The sequence below is a fragment of the Hyposmocoma kahamanoa genome, unplaced genomic scaffold (assembly GCF_003589595.1).
Source record: "Hyposmocoma kahamanoa isolate Upper Pololo Valley unplaced genomic scaffold, ASM358959v1 64, whole genome shotgun sequence".
Lineage (NCBI taxonomy): Eukaryota > Metazoa > Arthropoda > Insecta > Lepidoptera > Cosmopterigidae > Hyposmocoma > Hyposmocoma kahamanoa.
The window spans coordinates 12311212-12331009 of NW_020653852.1; the positions used below are offsets into that span (position 1 = coordinate 12311212).

Consider the following 19798-nt stretch of genomic DNA (forward strand, 5'->3'; position numbering starts at 1 on the left):
TTAAAACAAAATTTAGGCTCCATCCATGAAAACATAACCTGTACTTATGTACTAATATTTCGTTCAATTTTCTCAACAATGATGTCTATGAGAGTATTGAATAACATTTGTCATTAAATACGTAATTATACGATTGATTTTTACTTATGAAAACTTTCAAAACCTATCAAGCAAAAGTGTAAGCAATCCTTATGAATGGGCTATATCAGATCACAGAATTGAATTTTGTATACTTAATCAGATATTGGAAAGGCGCCTCCTAGTGTCTATAATCCACAGCGGCAAGTGCCTCTGTACTATATTTTTATTATTTAAAACTACTTCCGAACACATAACGTTTTGCATTTTTTTATATTGTCCTTCACACCATAAATTATTTACATTATTAATAACAACAGTTATCATATAATATTAACTTACACCATCACGCTTTTTCTTTGGTTATTTATTATATAATGTTTGATTATAATCTTTGCACAATGGGAAATAAACAATTTTTTCTTCGGATCTATATCACGTATATTTGTTTTTTTTTTTCAAACATACCAACGTTTCTTGCCCTTTACATGCCCCATGATGCTGTAAAGAGGCCAAGGAAGCGACCATCGGACCTATGAAGAGCCCAGAACATTAGGTTAGGTTTGTTTGAAAAACAAATATATATATGCGATTTAGATTTTAAAAAATTATTTCATTGTCTATGTTTAATAAACACGTAAACGATATCTTTGAACAATTTCTACTTAAACAGTTTCTACTCAACGTGAATGAAATTTCCTCGCTTCATTGATCCAACGGAATAAAAGGTCTATAAAACATCTTGTAACGACAGCGGCATCATATTTCACAATACTGTCTTACTCGAGTTGCCATGACGATGTCCTTTATACAAATGCCACACCATTTTTTTTCTTATAACATCATACATAGGTAGTTTGCAATTCCGTATTAGACCCAGCTCTGGTCGTAGAGGCGCAACGTGTTCTCATCATTTGTCCAAAGGTAGTCCTGAACTGTCGAGACATAGAGCAGTAGAGAACGAAGTTTATAGCCCCGTTGAGAAGAGCCAAAGCATCCATCAACTCTCCAAACAAATCATAACATCGCTTGAAGAAGCATCTGCCGAGGACGCCGCTGAGAAGACCTGAAAAATGTAGAATAATTTGTCAAAATCCTGCTTTCAAACATCGTGGAGAAAAATAACTTTATTTTCATTCACAAAAACACAATGTTTTAAAAGAATAATACGTTTTAGATGCTTTTCCTCGCTACGCTTTCTAACAGTTGGTTGGTGTTGTTTCTGCTAATTCAGAAATTGTTGACAATTATTAATGTACAAATGGCGGACCATTAAAATATTTTAAATGGTTTTACAATTGTATACTTCAATAATAAGTGGTGTAAAAACTTTGTAATTAGAGCAATTTATGTACGATAAAACAAAATGTAGTATTTACATATAAATATATGTAGTATTTACATGTAGGTAAATACTTCAAATGTTAAAATTGGGTTGGCCAAAAAAACCGTGCGGTTTTTGCCACTAGCTGATTTTAAATAATATAAGAACATGTTGTTTAAAAATTTTATGTTGTGTATGGTTATTTTAAATATAATAGTTTGACGCGTTTTTTAAGAATAAGCGGGAAATGTTTAAGTAGACAATTAATAAAAAACGCACAGAATTGGTGAATCGGAAAGGTGTCGTATTTGATGCCAAATAACACACAAAACAGTTTACAAAGTCGTCGAAAACTATTGCAACTAGGTTAGCATGTGTTACCTCATCCATCGTATTCACACAAAGAGGTGTCCCTTCAGATTTTCACTAGTTTCGATCTTTACAAAAATTTTTAAGCACGACTTTGAAACGAAGAGACCATCAAATGACAAGCTATATTTATAAGTCAAGACAAGATTTTTTTACGAAAATCTAAAGTTACTTCAAAAAATTATAGATCAACATGGCCAATACAGACACAATTGTATGTGTGATTTTTTTTTTCAATTACACTTTGATACCGTACGAACATTTTCGGCAACCCAATATTTTACAAAGCCTTAGGCCTATTTATCAAAATGAAATGGAGAAGAGCTGTGTTAAAGCCACTAATAGTATACCATTATTTTTCCTAAGCGTTGGGGAGCGTAGACGAGAAAATAAAAATAATGGACCTTACAGGTCATTAATTTCGTTCAGCTTTTTCACTTTTACAAATAGTGGTGGTTGCCAATGGTTATTTGTCAATTGAAAGATCGACGAATCGCCGGAGCAAGTTTGTAACAGGGATGCCGCAAATGTGGATTATGACGACATCTGCAGATGCGGATGGAAAAACAAAAATTGTCAAAAATGATCATTATCATATCATTAATCATTAATTGAACTAAAAGAATGAATTATCATTAATTATTTTACTAATGTTATGACATTTATTAACACTTAAAGTAAATGTCGTGAGCCATCTTTTAGTTTATGCGAATAGAGCTGAGCTATCTTGAATTACAAAATTCACAAGTCGATGTAAACTCAATAATTCTTGTTTAGAAAAGAAATAGGTCATTGCCTGCACTACACGCAGTCGAATATCTCGAACCCTGGTTGGCTAAATAGCACTAGGTAATCAGCACGTGCTTTGAGTTTGAGACGATCTTGACGTAATCAGTTCAACATCCACATTCACAAAAACTCTGCATCATTTAATCCGGATGTCGGATGCTGAAGCAGATATTTCAAAGTATACGGCTAATCCGCAGTTGTGGATGCGGATGAATCCATGATCCCTACTTTGAAATATTTATATTACGTACTTTCGTGAATAACAATTCCTCTAAAAAAGCCGTCTCTGTACAAACATATGTAATGAACATATATGAAATTCCTAAGATCTACTAACTCGGTCTGCAGCTAGGTCGGTTAAGAGCGGTGGTCCCGGCATGGCAACAGACACTGGTCGAGTCAAATTGAAAATACTTTTCTTTGTGTTTGATCTGTGTCAATATTGATAACGATACCTCTCGTTAACGGTGAAAGAAAATATCGTGAAGAGACCTGCGCCGGCTGTGCCCAGCTGCGAGACAGGATGATTATGTTGTACTGTTATACTAACCTAATATACCTTGAGGAAGCTCCGTTAGCAAGAAGAGCAACAGAACAGCAACCAACATTTTCGTCGTTCGATCAGTCCTCCTCTCGGCTTTACTTTTCTTCGTTGACTTTCTCGTGAAAATATTTCCATTTCCATTTGAGACTGGTTCTGTCTTGCATGCACTGTACCCTTTCAAGGCTCTCTTTCTGCTATTAGCTCTGTACAAAGCCCTTATGAGCCACGCGCTTATAACTGTCAAAATAGCGCAAGGAAGAAGTTTGATAAACACGGCATGAACCCAAAAGTTGACCTGGTACAATCGACCATCGTAGTCAGAATCAACGAAGTACACTTTTTTCTTATCGACGGTGAATTCTTTGTGTATTGTGAACACCTGAAAATTATCAAAAACTCGTTTACTAAATAATTATGAAAAGTTAGGTAGATGTCGTTTATTTTTAGGCCTAAGATTGAAAATCGTTTGTCGCCAATTACAACATAAAGTTCTTCAGTACTACCGGTATAAAGTTATCCCCATACTTTAATAATGGGCTAGTAAGAAAATGTTTACAACCAGTAAATGTTTACTACTTGCACCTTATAGTTGAATGTTGTATTTCTAAAGAAAATGGTCGCAATAAACTGATAGCTAAAGAATATTAATATAAACACAAAAAGTACGCTTTGTTCGATTGAATTCGTAGATATATATTTTCACGAACAAGGTCTTACTGGTTACGCTTTGATGTAACTGGAATGATTGGCTTTGCAGAGTATGCAAATATATTTATGGCAAAAAACAGGGGCGCGAAATTTGTATATGCCTCAAAGATCAAAATTCAATAACAACCCGGGAAACAGGAAATGAAAAACCTACTTGTTAATAGGAAAAATATTCTGCTATTGACTTTTCTCGAAACAAAATTGAATTAGATATTCTTGCGTACAAAATAAAATGGTATTTGCCATTAGACAAGTAGCGCAACTGCCGCCTGCTCGCGTCCATGCCTACACGTTACTTGGAGCCTAGAGTTGTCACATAATTATTTTAGTTATACCTATACATATAATTAAAATAAAATTAATTGTCCTATCCAAACGCATTGGATGAGGGTAATCTTTGGAAATGAAGTAATATAATATTTAATTGTGTAACAATTTAATAAATTTAATGAATTGTTTTTTTTTTATATATTTAATTTTTATTTCGTACCCAATAATTAAATTTGTAAAATTTCATTCTATAATAATTTAAACTTGTTTGATGTAATTCTGTTATAATTAAATTTGTAAAATTTCTTTCCATAATAATTTAAGTTTATAAAATTTTATTGTGTAAAATGTAATTGAAACATTGAGTGTAACAAGGGTGAAAATAATGTTTTAATATCTTATATCTTATTAATATTTATAATATGACTCTCATATTCTTTAATATTTATTTCTCCTATGATTTAGCTAAAATATTCAGGTGTTATTATTATTTGAAAACAATTAGAAACATTTGAAAATATTTTTTTTTCCTTGTGTTATCCGGTAAATTAATGGGGCGTTCGTGTTATTATTGGTTTTTAAGGAAATAAATCGTCGGCTTATTGCAAAAAGTCATTAATTTCATATAAATTATATGGCAATACTTCTTGCACTAAAAGGCATCAGTGTCAACCTAAGTAAGTGCCAAGGTATTGTCGTGGGTAGTTCTCATGCTTTGACTAGGTTGGACATGAGCTCTGTCGCGCCTCTTTCTTATAATGATACACCTATTGTTTTCGCACCTCATGTAGTGAATCTGGGACTACACATTGATAGTACATTAAGCTGGAAACCTCAGATTGACTGCATTAGTCAGAAGATCATTGGTACCTAAAGATCGTTCTACCAATTCAAACACTTTCTTCCCATCTCAACAAAAATCCTCTTAGTACAGGCCACTATTTTTTCTATCCTTGATTACGCTGATGTGTGTTATGCTGATATCACCCAGAAACTTCTCAACAAATTGGATCGCTTGCTTAATAGTTGCACTCGCTTTGTTTATGGACTTCGAAAATTTGATCACGTGTCCGTATGTCGCAATGAGCTGAAGTCGTGATTTGAGAATACTTTCCACTCTTTACTGTATCATTAATGATAAATGTGCACCTGGATATTTGAAATGTAAATTTCAATATTTGGGTGCATTCCATAATCGCAATCTTCGCTCAGACAGCAAATTGACTCTTTTAATTCCTTCTCACCGTACTGGTTTTCTTTCTAACTCATTTACTCTTCAGGCAATACGACTCTGGAACGCTCTACCGCCCCATATTCAAAAAGCGCCGAATAAACTAGCTTTCAAGCAATTAGTCCGTGATTTCATATTGGAGTCTGAATCTACATAAATAAATATGTATATTAAATATATATGTGTATGTATTATATATTATGTATTTGTGTGTATATAGGTTGCTTATATAAGTATATAGTTAGTCATATAATATTTTGTGCTATATTTATTGTGTTTAAACTATATATCATACTTATTTATAAACTTCTTCCTATCTGTTTTAATTATCATGTTATGCACCCCTGTTAATTATTTTGAACCCAGCTCTCCGGTTGACTGGTAGAGAATGCCTAATGGCATTAAGTCCGCCATTTGTACTATTTTGCGTGCAATTAAGTTTAAATAAATAAATAAATAAAATAAGTTTTTATAAACTGCAGGTGCAGGTGGAGGAAATTCAAAAAGTCATTTATAATCTATGCCACAAGGGCGGACCGCCACCTTCTAAATAAATGAAAATTGCACCATCTAGAAGGAGATGGAAATAAGTTTTTGTCAAAAGATACTAGATAGTGTTTTACATGTTTTGATGCTATAACCGACAAAGTGCCGACGCCCCTGTTGAACCCCATGCTCCAATTATTACTAACATTAATTTTAAGTGACATTTAACTAACACTATGGATCCAAGTGACTTGAAATAAATGATTTATTATTATTATTATTATTATTGTATTTATTTTAAGCTCTCGCCTGTCCCAAGGCCTAAAAGATTAATTTTAAATTTTTAAATGGGAGAGGCGGTATTTATTATTATTATTATTATAGGTCGTGAACTTAAAAAAATTAAGGCAATCGCAGTATTCTTGTACTATATTGAAATAACCTTTCTTCTTCTTCCTGAGATGGCATCTCTTACCGGAGGTCGGCTATCATTAGGGATATTTGTATTTTAGACTCAGCTGCACGGAACAAGGATCTTGTGCTCAGGTTGAAAAATGTCCGGAGATTCTTAAGCCACGAAGTACGCCTTCTTCCAGGTGGTCGTTACCCTGGATTTTTTCTTGTATAAATAGTCGGAGCAGGTCGTACTTATCATTACGCATTAAATGACCAAAGTACTGTGGCTTGCGTTTTTTGGCAGTACTCAAGAACTCTAATTTCTTATTCACCATCTGCAATACTCTTCTGAAATAATCTTTATCAAATGCAGTACAGGCCAAGGAAGCGGTTACCATACCGCTTGATACAGTGTTATTATTTTGCTTAGTACTAAATGATTCTTTATTTAATGTATCGTGTTTTGGATGTGTCATATTCTAAATAAATATATAGTTTTTGGGATATTTATAATCATAAAAATAAAACATAATGTAAAAAGGAAAGTATTTTACTTCGGCCGAGTGTTGAACAATCAACAAGGACGTAAAGATGAACACGTGTCGGGTATTCAGCACTCGGAACGAAAAAGGGCTCAACTAACATTTTGATCAAAATTGAATACGTATTCGAGATCAAACAATAAACGCCATTCTAACTATTTTTTGTGGAAATATATCTCAATAACTGTCGAATACACAGCAAGTTCAAAGAGCATAACTGACTTCAATAATCAGATTTTTTTACCGTAAAAAGTCGCATTTCAGTTTATTACGTTATAAACACCAATATGAAAGTATTTTACTTAGTAATGTACGGAACGGTGCCCTTATTGTGTAGTTCAATTACAATAAAATAACATAAAAAAGGCAAAACTGAATGTAATTTTGCCCTTTAGTTCTATTCATGAGTCAAGTATTAAAAGTCACATTTAAATCAGTTATGCCCTTTCCATGCAGTTATAATATTTTTTTTACTACGTTAAAAGTGAAAATTACGGTATTTTTAAAAACAGCTGATTAAAATACAATGAAAGTTTCAGAACAAAACATGTGGTATGTATTTATAACATAAATAAACTAAATTTTTACTTAATTGATATTCAATTCTTTTTTGGGAAATTACTCCAATAATTTGTTATAATTAAAATAATACAAAGATCAAACAATTAGAAAAAATCTCTTCGCTCCGGCCGGATTCGAATCGATGTCTCCTAACAAACCGTGCCAGACGCTATGGCAACAAAGCCACGCAATGAACCAGCGGACCTCACGAATTTTTCTTTATGCTTGTTGTCGAATCTTTGTATTTGGTTTTCAACGACCTTTTAGCCGTAGCGCCATCTATAAGAAATCTATGAAAGTATTTCGTCACTCAGCCCTGGTTAGAGATGTCGCTATTATTAGTAATTAAATTTTTAATGAATTGATATTCAATTATTTTTTATGACATTATTCCACTAGTTTCTTATAATTAATAACACAAAGATCGAACACTTAGAAAAAATCCTTCGATCCAGCCGGATTCGAACCGACGTCTCCTAGCAAACCGTACCAGATGTTATGCCAACCAAGCCACGGAACGCACCAGGCTCACAAATTTTTCTATGTGCTTGTTGTTGGATCTTTGTATTTGGTTTTCAACGGCATTTTAGTCGTAGCTGGTAGCTGTAAAGGTATCTTTCTAACTATATGTCGAAATATTTTCATAGATTTCTCATAGATGGCGCTAAATATTTTATCCATTCTTGTTATTATAGAAACCTTAAAAATATTAAAATACAATCTACGAATTTAGAATTTGCTTCTTGTGTCTTTCTTTCTTCCGAAGACAGTATTGGCGGTGGTATCTGTGACTGTGGTTGCGCTAGTGTTATTTTTTTATTAATTTTATGGGGAGGGTAGGATAATAAATTGCATGAAAAATAATTAACACAAGAATAGTTCGTTTTAAAATTAATTTATTTCCATTATTAGAAAAATACTTTACGTGACCTTTATTAATTCAAAACAAGAATTTTTTTTTCTTGCTATCCAACATGCAAAACATTAACAAACAGTAACCAAATTGCAACTAAAAAAAATAATATGCTACTTATTGCTTAATAGCTTTTTATTTGCATTTGGAATTAGAAGTGAAGCGCCAAATATTCGTGAACATAAGTACAACAAGTGGTTTTTGTATTTAAACCATAATGAAATGAAATATACCACGTTGGTACAAGAAATCGATTCCAAGGTGTGTGCCCAATGTGACCTTCAAAAACTTCCGCTAATTGTCGAGGGTCACGCATCGAGCCCATCCAATCAATCACTGGCAACCCACAAATACCCTACTGCTAGGAAACTATTTGTCAACTGCTCAAACTAATAGTCTTATACACAACAAATTAACACTAAAGTTTAATAATGCTGATCATCCATCAGTTTTTACAAAGGGTGATATTTCTTGTCGGGAAACTTATTATATTAGATATACTGTTCCTTTTTTTATCTTTTGACGGCACGAACAAGTCGTGCACCTGGTGCTAATCGCAAAGATCCGAAGGGCATTGCCACTGTGCCAGTCATTGTGAGTATTGAGTTGACAAGTCCCATGTGCCTGTAATTTCACTATTTTGGCGTGTGCGTCCAAATTTCTAGTGATGTTGTATCTTTCTTTCTGACAAAGAAACATTACTTTTACTTATTTTGTTAAAATTGAAGAAGAAAGAATTAAAAAGAATAACAGAACGTGTTAGAATCCGTTCGTTACCTTTATTTTGTCAAAATAATAAAAATGAATACTACAAGGTTCGGCAATATGACGACTAAAAATGCGAAAATTGGGTACATTAGAATGAATAGATATGTTTATAAAATTAATAAAGAGAATAGAGATGTTTATAGAATTACTTCAACTCTGGGAAAGCCATATTCAACGACAAGAAACCATCTTCGGAAACACTATTTGTGCAGAAGAACGACTTATAATTACGCTGAGGTGAGTAAAAAATTCGGAAACACGATCCCATATTGCAGGGTGTTGTTTTACATTATCTATAAATTCTTCAATTCGATTTTCATGCATCGTGACTAATTTGAAAAATTAACATGTACACCTCACTAACCGTGACTGCATCCGAGCGCCGCTGCGCCGCGCGACTGCAGCGCGGCTGCAGCGCTGTTGCAGCGCATCTAACAGCGGCTAATTCGAACGCGCCCTTACTCTTCAAAACAGGAACGCCGTAATGTTCACATTACTACTTCGGCTGAAATAGGCAGTACTTGCCTGGACGAACTCTTTCACAAGGAGCTCTACTTCCACTCAACGAGATTTACGAAATGATTTCCGTACGAACACTTTGTCCCCTAATCACATCACAAGTCTGATAAATGTTTCTTACAAAGTTATAATAATATACATATTTTTAGGAGTAAATACTACTTCGCATGATTCTTCTTCTTAAAATGACGCCACAATTCAAAAACAAGTGACAATCAGATGACACATTCTGTATTCTACAGCCAAAGAGTTCAATTTTCAAATGTTACTATTACTTTTTAAATATTGTTTATGTAAGTGGCGAGTTCCGGAAACTTATAGTGCGCCCTACGTAGAGCTTAAGTAATCCGAATTTGCCCGGTAGTCAAGAATAATGATGACAAGTAAGAAAGAAGTAAAAGCTAAAAAGTTGAGGAAATAAATAGATATAGATAAAGATATTCCAGTTTTAGCAACAACGTAAACAAACAAATCCGTCGTCACGGCCTGCCTCCGCGTTAGCGGATGTTGTTAATCAACGCATCAATGGAACTGATTCTGATGATTGAAAAGTTGCAATTTTGAATAACATTCGTTTATCACTTCGGACTTTATGTTTTGTAATTCGCGATCTAAGAATAATTCAACCTTCACCATGGCTTCGGTGAAGGTTGTGTAAGTAGCAAGCGACTTAACAGGGTTCCACGTGATTTTATTTTTTATAAAAGTTAATACCTATTCTGTAATGAATGATAACGAGGAGAAACCGGAACTGTACGCAGCTAGTGTCGCATCCAGCCTCCATGGATGACTAGCATCCTGCTTCCATGGATGTGCAGACAGTCAGGTCACAAAGACAGCTTACTGGACTGACAGGAATTCTAAATTAGATCGACTTTCTTTTGGACAAAAGACGACGACCGACCATCTTTCTTTTGACAAAGAACGACGAGGCAGTCCTGACTAATCCTCCGACACGAGCAGACGACTTCTCCTAACTGAATTGTACAAACAGACCGCACAGTTAGAGTCATGTTTTTATTATATCATTTTATTATTTCTATCGATCGTTAAAACAAAAGAGATAGTGCGATGCCACATGATACGTTCTCCCGGCGTTGTGACGCCTGAGTGGTGACAAAGACGCTACTACAAGCCACATCGAACAAGTCGGACAAGGGAACAGGAGACCAAGCGAGGAGAGTTGCTTCGGCGCGTAAGTAAACGGCGTTACGTTGCGACTTCGCATTGCCCGTGTGGTACTCGGTGCATTAAAATCATAACGTTGCGATGACGTAACATACCGGCAGTGCCCGTGTCACATCGCTCTAAGAGTCTTAGGGTCGTATTCTAGAACTCTACTCAATGCTCAAGTCAGGATTTGAGTATGGTTTAAAGCACTCGAAATCATACTCAAGTCCCTGCCATTAGGGTCGTATTTCCAGTGCTTGTGTTGCCAGTGCAATCCTGACTTGAGCATTGAATAGAGTTCTATTATCAATTGCCAAATAAGTACCGTTTTATCAAGGCATATTATGTTTTGATTATACACCAAGAACATTGAAATGATATTTATTTACAACATGATGAATAGGTGTGACGTCTACTTTATAAAACTATAGTATATGCATAGCAAAAAATTGTACTAATCATTTTTCGAATTTAAAAATCATTGAAATGGTGCTGGGAAATTGCATGAAGATCAATACATATAAATCAGCCTTCCACTTCTCGGTATATGACATGTATGAATATTATTTTGATAAAGTTAGGCTATTCATACCTGTATTATTTAAACAATTAAAGTAGTTGTTTGTTAATTTTTGAGTTCTTGTAAAGGATGTTACAAAAACAACCAAGTAATTAATACTCTGGGATATGAAATGAAAGTGAATAAATTTAAAACAAAATAAAATATTTATTTGAGAAAGTTTTGTATTATGTACATTAGATTGACGGTTTCCGGAGAATCATCGCTACATCTACGACTTCATAAAATGATTCAATAATAATAATTGTAGTTTTTTCAAAAAGAATTGTTACCTAATTTACTTTTTGATAGAGACTAAGATAGGTTGTATCGTTTCGTAGCTGCAGTGAGTAAATTTAATTAATGTACCGTGCTGCAAGAATACCTTCGCTTCTTAGAAAATCGATCAATTGATTCAATTGGAACGAACAGAAAGTACAAACGTTGCTGTAGGTATCTATGACTATTGTATTTAAATCAACTAACCGGTGAGAGTGAATGGATAGATAGTTTGTAAGCAAGCGCGTATGCTCCATCTTCGACTGCATGTGACTGTGGCCTAATGTTTGCCTTCAATAAATACTTTAAAAGCCACATCTATGGAGACATCGGATTCAATTTGTGTATATAACAATGCATTTCAGTTTTTGATATGCGTATATGTATACCCTTACTTCCTAAGCAAGCGAATAAGCTCGGTACTCGACTACATGTGATTGTAGGCTAATGATTGCGTTTTCTAATAATATTTAGCATTTTAAGCATTAATAGCAGTTGCAGTGCCGTTCTGAGCTTTAAACCATAAAGATCTGAGGGGTACTGCCACTGTTCCCGTCACCTTGAGAAAAGGTTGAAAAGTCCTATGTGCCTATAATTTCATCAGCACCCTTATCCTACAAAACCCGAACACAGTAATGCTCACATTATCGTTTTGTGGCAGAAATAGGTAAGGTTATACTTCCCTGGTCGAACTCTTTCACAAGGAGCTCTACTGCTACTAAAAACGCTTTCTTGAGAGTATCTTAAATTGTACAGTTTCTAAGCAGAATTACTCGACCGATCTCAACCGATATGCGTATAATTCGATAGTATAAAAAACACAATTGTTTAAAAATCAAAATCAATATCAAAATAATCTTTATTTCATAGGTAAGCATTATTACACTTGAAATCGTCACGTTGGTTAAACTCTACCGCTTATTCGTAAGGCAGATTCCCCTGAGAAGAAACTCTAGGGGTTGCTCGTTGTAAATAACATTTGTACGATTTCAACATTAACAATATAATTTTTTTTTTTGCTTTCAAACATCAGAGATCGAGACTACCTCCATGAGCTAAATGGGTTACTACCACGGATTTTTGTCATCCAAGTATGCAGAAGTTGTATATTTATACCTTTGGTATAAAATTTTTGTTTCACCATAGTTTTAAACCTTGTGAATGGCAAATTTTGTATATCAACCAGAATCTTGTTATAGAAGCGTAAACATTGCCCTTTAAATGAATTTGTGAAGACGGCTATCAAGAACAGCTAGTTTATTTTTATTCCTCGTAATAATGTTGTGTCTTTCACTATTTATCATGAAGAGATTACTATTCCTCTTAACATAAATGACATTTTCAGAGATATACTGTGACGTTAGTGTAAGAATATTAATTTCTTTAAACTTATCTCTCAAAGATACTCTGGGGCCCAGATTGTAAATAAATTGCCCTAACCGCACGTTTCTGCAGGACAAAGATTCTATTGATATCGGCGGCAATATCCCAAAATGCAAGCAAAATGCCGTATGTCATTAGACTGTGAAAGTAGCTTAAGTAAACCAATCTAGCGCTTTCGATGTCTGAAAGTTTCCGTGTTTTTTTTAATCGCGTACACTGCAGAACTGAGCCGTTTGATAACTTACTTATAAGTGGACTCCATTGCAATTTAGCATCTAACGTTATACGTAGAAATACAACTGTATCCACAAGGTTCAATTTTTTATTACTAACTACAATGTTTGTAACCGTCTCTCTAAAATTGGGTAATGTAAATTTCACACAATTTGTTTTTTTCTCATTAAGGAGCAGGTTATGAATAGCAAACTAATCAACTACTTTAGATATAGTTTTGTTTACATCGTCGTGGGAACATTGATGCCTTTTAACTTTATATAATAATGAAATATCATCATCAAACAAAACTATCTCAAGTTTTAAACCCTCCATGAGGCTAGGTAAGTCATTAATATAAACTAAAAACAAAAATGGACCTAGTATTGAACCTTGAGGGACACTCATGCTAATTGCAGACCCTGATGATATCATACCGTTAACATCGACCCTCTGTATCCTAGCACTCAAATACGATTTAAGAAGGTCGAGGTCACGTCCCGCCACACCATAATGGCGAAGTTTCCTGAACAGAGTATCATGGCGCACATAATCTAAAGCCTTGGAAAGGTCACAGATTACACCAATAGCGTCATGTAAGCCTTCCCATGCATCAAATATATGTTTCATCAACTCAACACCAGCACCGGTTATAGAGCGAACCAAATTGTTTAGGAGACATTAAGTTATTACTATAAAATGTGCACACATCTGATTTAGAATAATTTTTTCAAAGATTTTACTGATTGTTGGTAGTATTGAAATAGGTCTGAAATTGGTAGGGTCTGACATACTGCCAGATTTGAAAAGAGGAATAACTTTACTTTGCTTCATGAGGTCAGGAAATACACCATCGTCAACACATTTACTAAAGACAAAAGGCTAAGTAAGGCGCAATACAATCAACTAATTACTCTGACTGAAAGACCATCAAATTCAGCAGTATTTTATATGTCTATAGACTTAAAGGTTTTAACGATATCGTTTGGAAATACATGACGGAACCTTACATTAGTAATACTAACTGCATTATTTTCTTTTAGTAACAATTCAGCGGCAGTGGGGGATGAATTTAACGACTTAATAGTCAAAAATTGAAAATATTAATATCCATAAAATGAAATTTACTATAATGTGTGTAATGTTCTATTTAAGTTATGCTTAATATTATTTTAACTTGTTGTGAGGCTATTGCTGAAGGGAAAAGCGAACAAAATAATTTCTTTTATATTAATTACATTATTTAATTGTGAAAAATATTGTATTAAATCTTTTTTGTCAGATTTTCCTCTACTGCTCTCTCTGTTCAGGTCGTGACGAAGCCTGATTTTTTTATTTCTAATTATTAAAAGAGATAATTTAGGCCAAAGGTTCACAATGTATATGGGAAAAATGTTCAATTGTACAATTTTGCGCGCACAGATGTGCAGAAGTATGAAAAAAGAATACGAAAAACTGCTGTGCTTCGTAGGTAATCGACAATCCACTAATGACTCAAAATCGAAACGCAGCAATGATCACGTCACTGCTTGGCGGCAGAAAGAGGTAAGGTGGCACTAATTTCCAGGACGAACTCTTTCACAAAAAGTTCTACTGCTACTAAAATGACTACTACAAAACCCACATCTAAGGAGACACCTGATTAAATTTGGGTATAGAAAATTTATTTCAGTCGATTTTTTGATTTTTAATATTTTGTGTTACCTAAGACTAAATATGGTTGTTTTTATGTACTTACATCGAACTATTTTTCAGAATCGCACGTTTTATACAACAAAGTGTATTACTTCCAATTTATATCCATTTGTCCACTTCAAGGGTACTTAGGTGTTGGTTGATTTCACTGTTCCGGCTTTTGAAACGTAGTTAAACTTTAATGTTTCATTATTAAATTTTTACGTGTATACGTGTAACATGACATTACCCTTATCAACGTCAAAAATTAAAGTCAAGGACGTTATATCTCGACCTACATAAATGGAACTTTATAATTTTGTCCAACTATTGGTTCAAATATTCCGATAAATAATATGAGTATTATGTAGGTACGTCTTGCGTAGAAATGCCTTTCGAAAATTTGTTGAAAGCAATTCACAGCGAAGTAACGACGGTATGGCAATTGTAAGTTTAATTTAAGTCCTTACACAATATTCCGTTACAAACACAGCCATATATGTCTTTTAATGTACATATGTGGCGTATATGGATAATCCTTTGAAATTATACACATTACATACGATACGTTTAAATAAGTCAATATCATAATTAACTCCATCCATGTAACGGCTGGTTCACACTTGTACGGTTTATTCGATTCAGTTTTCTTATTCGGTTTACCGTATACGTTAAAAAACGTATGTGCACATTCATACGTTTGCAAATCAGTATTCCGATACGGCAGAACCATTTAGGGGCAATGGTCCGCGTTCAGCTGCAAAGCTCATAATGCAATGTTGTACGTCGTGTGTTCAAAAAGTATCGCGAATTTTGTGTTTTTTCAAAAATTATTTATTTATTCATGAATATCTATTTTGTCCCCTTCAAAGTAATCCCCATGAGATATTATACACTTGTGCCAACGGTTTTTCCAATCTTCGAAGCACTTCAAAAAATCATTTTTTTTTATCTTGTTCAGCTCCTCCTTCGATGCCGTCTTTATCTCGTCAAGCGTAGCGTAACGTCGTCCTTTCATGGGCCTCTTCAGTTTAGGGAACAAGAAAAAGTCACAGGGGGCCAGATCTGGGGAATACGGTGGCTGCGGCATCATTAGTGTGTTGTTTTTGGCCAAAAAGTCGCGCACAAGCAACGATGTGTGAGCAGGGGCGTTATCGTGGTGCAAAAGCCAATTTTTGTTCTTCCACAAATCCGGGCGTTTCTGGCGGATTGCTTCGCGCAAGTTGCGCATAACTTGCAGGTAATATTCCTTATTGACCGTTCTACCCTGTGGCAAGAACTCATGATGCACCACGCCCCTGCAATCGAAGAAAACTGTCAGCAAAACTTTCACATTCGACCGAACTTGGCGCGCTTTTTTCGGTCTTGGTTCGTGCGGCAGCTTCCATTGAGATGATTGAGCTTTGGTTTCCACGTCGTAACCATAAACCCACGATTCGTCACCAGTTATGACCCTCTGGAGCAAATTTGGGTCGTCGCGGACAGAGTCCAACATCTCATTACCAATGTTCATGCGATGCTGTTTTTGGTCGCAATTGAGCAATTTTGGTACGAATTTCGCGGCGACCCGTCTCATGCCCAAATCATTGATAAAAATCGAATGGCATGAGCCAATCGATATGTCTAGGTCCTCAGCAACTTCTCTAACGGTGATTCGACGATTGGCCATACCATTTTCTCCACTTCATTAATTTTTTCGTCTGTTGTTGAAGTGCTCGGGCGTCCGGCACGCTCTTCGTCGTTCACATCTTCTCGGCCTTCTGAGAACATTTTGTACCACCGATAAACGTTGCTTCGGTCCAAGGTAGCTTCTCCGTATGCCACAGTCAACATTCGGAATGCATCCGCGCACTTAATTTCGTTTTTCACACAAAATTTGATACAGGTTCTTTGATCCATTTTTTTGAATAGGTAAAAATCGAAGACGATCTAAAACACGTGCAAGCAAAGCAGCTGTCAACAATTAAGTGAACATTCAAAATGGCCGAGCTTGTCGGCATAAGTGAGAGACATGAGTACCAACATAACGCCACAAAAAAATCGAAATTCGAATATACGTAACCCGCGAAAATTCAAAATTCGCGATACTTTTTGAACACACCTCGTATGTCAATGTTTCGTGCGAGGCCATTGACCTCAATGTGCGAGGTGTTTATTTATTGGTATAATCGGCGTAGAAGAAATAAAAGAAAACAAGATTTTGGCAATATTCAATTATGTTCACCTGCATTGATACTTTTGGGAATGCGATAAAGTTTTGATTATCTATTGAGTATCACGGCGTTTAAATCTGGGTCACTTTTTTGACCATGACTTCGCGGCGTGGTGCAAAATACTGCGATACTGCTGTGACCGATTCGGGCTTTTTAAAGCCGGTTCACATTTGTACGGCTTGCCAAATCGATTTTCTGGACGGTATCCAGTGGCGAATGCGAACATATGGGTGAATTCACACCATACTGTAAAACCGCATACGGTGATAAAAACTAATTCGTTCGTCACTGGCAAACGCAGCGGCGTATCATCCCAACCGGATGTTCTGGCCCATCCGCCTTACAGTCCCAATTTCGCCACTTCTGACTTTCATCTGGTTCGATAAAAATAAAGGAGGGATTAGCTGGAGAACGTTTCACAAGGGACGAGAACGAGGTGGCGGGAATCTTCAATGAGGAGATTATTTCAAAGCTTATTTCTCGGTAAACGTAGTGCATTGAGTTCGCCGAAGATTATGTGGAAAAAGAGTACATATACTCACGAGCAGTTTCTGTAAGTTTAAAGTTTTTTTCAATAAAATCTTTTTTTTTAAAAGAAAAACGGAAGTTATTTGCTTTATATTATATATATATATATATATATATCTCGAACCTCATAAATAATTATTTTTTCTATTATACATTGTCCTTCATACTTTAGTATTTCATTATTTCCACGTATTGTTCGAGAAAAGCACTATGTATACCTTGGCGGGAACGGGGATTGCCTGACTCGTAATCATCGCGTAATTATTAATGTATTAATTCATACAAGTCCGACAATCCTTGGCTTCCCAGCCTCTGCAATAACGTAACATTTCCAAAACTCCGACACTCGCTAATTGTGAGAGAGCTGAAGAACCTGGAAACGCCTTTACCAATTACCACCGAAGGTTGCTAAGACCGACGCGTTTTAAGAACAAAAACTAACAAGAAAAGCTTCAAAATACCATCCCTAATATATGAATATTCATATGGAGAGCTATAAAATTACATTCAAATTGTAATGTTCGGGTTCTGAAACCTCTCTCGTAAGTTGAAGCTTTCAAACAAAATCGATCGTTTTGAAACCGTATCATCCTTAAAGAGCTAAGTAACAAATTGCAAAGAGGAGCAAAATATATCATGTGTTTTATTAACAGATTTTAAAATTATTTTTAAAAAGGCCAGGTTCTCAAGTCGAATGTTTTTTTGTGTGAACGGTACGTGATTACTCCGACATTTGTGAACCGCTTTCGATCGATCATTATTTTTTTTGTTGGAAAAGAGATACCTTAGTAGTGGTCCCATAAAAATTTTAAGAAAATATTCCACCAAATTAGGGGATGTATCCGGTTTATTGCATTTCACCCACTTTCCGTTACCTATTGCAATAAAACTTAGCAAATATTATACAAGATTCCACACACTTTTGAGGTCGGTTTTTGTTTATAAAAAAGTTGTTTAAAGTTAATCTTTATGGGTATTAAATCGCTTGTATTAAAACGTCTTTCAATTAACTCGGAGCAAAAGTAGAAGAAATTCAATTTCATATTAGTTCTATTTCTATATACTTTCGTAGTAGTTCAAAGACTGCCCTTTTGTATTAAACAATTTTGTCTAATTATTCATACTATAGAAGTATTTTTGAAGCTTAGTGCTAATCTTTAAGCTTCAAATTTAAGATAATTTAAAACAAAAAGTAACATCTTATGTAAAAAACATCAATACAAGCCATGGTTTATTTATTGTTGCTGTAAATTCAGTTAAATGCCTAGGGCATTGTCAATTCAACCACGAATTTCTAAGAAGGATAGAATAAATTATTCCGCCCAAAAAGAACTATAAATTATATACAGAAATATAAATTATACCGCTGAAAAGAACAAAAAAATTATATAAAAATGATACAATTACTTGATGTATTTATTGGAAAGATTTTATACTGTTTCAATGTAGGTACATAACACATGCGAAAAACGTAAGCGTTATACCAAAATCTAGTTTTACGTATAGATTACAACACGTTTGTGTTTGAAACTAGGGGCACTGCCACTGCTCTGTGTTTGAAACTAAGTTCTCTAAAATATGTAGTTATAGACTCCAAGTTTCTAGCCCGATTGTTGTTTTTTTTTTCATATCACACAATTGATATATTAACGCAAAAAAAAACAAAAAACATCTGCAAACTGACAATTTTTCGGGAGAGAGGTTTAAAAATTCTACGAACGTAATTAATCGATAAGCTTTTTTTAATAATATCAAGTTACGGGACGAACAAGTCGTGCGCCAGTGTTGGGCAAAATTTAAATGTTCTGGCAATTAAAGATTAATTAATTGCCAGAACAAGCAACAATGACAATTAATTAATGAATTGTCAATTGCGAAACAGCATTAATTATTTAATTGTTAATTGCGGTTCTCGCAACTAACAATTGAGCAATCGTTTATCGCGATCTACAATTAACAATTAATAAATTTTCAATCTTTTCCATGTTTTTGATTAACAATTAAAACTGACAATTATGATAAATTTATAGGGCATATGGGGGTGAGTTAGGGCGTGGGTTAGGGGGTGAGTTAGGATTTGTGTTAGGGGGTTGGAGTTTGGGTTAAGGGATTAGGATTTGGGTTGGGGTGGTTAGGGGTAAGTTAGGTGGTGGGTTAGGGTTTGGGTTGGGGGGTTAGGAGGTGAGTTAGGGGTGAGTTAAGAGGTGGTTTAGGTGTGGATTAGGGGGTGGGTCAGCGGGTGGGTTAGGGGTGGTTTAGGAGAAGGCTATACGCCAGGGTG

General features: G+C 34.9%; 1 protein-coding gene across 1 annotated transcript in view; it reads right to left on the bottom strand.

The window, feature by feature from the left end:
• Nucleotides 1–481: 481 nt before the first annotated feature.
• LOC113230706 (sex peptide receptor-like) overlaps nt 482–19798 on the bottom strand; it is an 81015-nt gene continuing 61698 nt past the window's right edge. Inside the window, exons 6-7 of the mRNA XM_026464756.1 lie at nt 3111–3483; nt 482–1144 (exon numbers count right to left, since the gene is read on the bottom strand). Of these exons, the coding sequence (XP_026320541.1) occupies nt 921–1144; nt 3111–3483 (597 nt within the window). The 3' untranslated portion in view covers nt 482–920. The remainder of the gene's footprint in view (nt 1145–3110; nt 3484–19798) is intronic.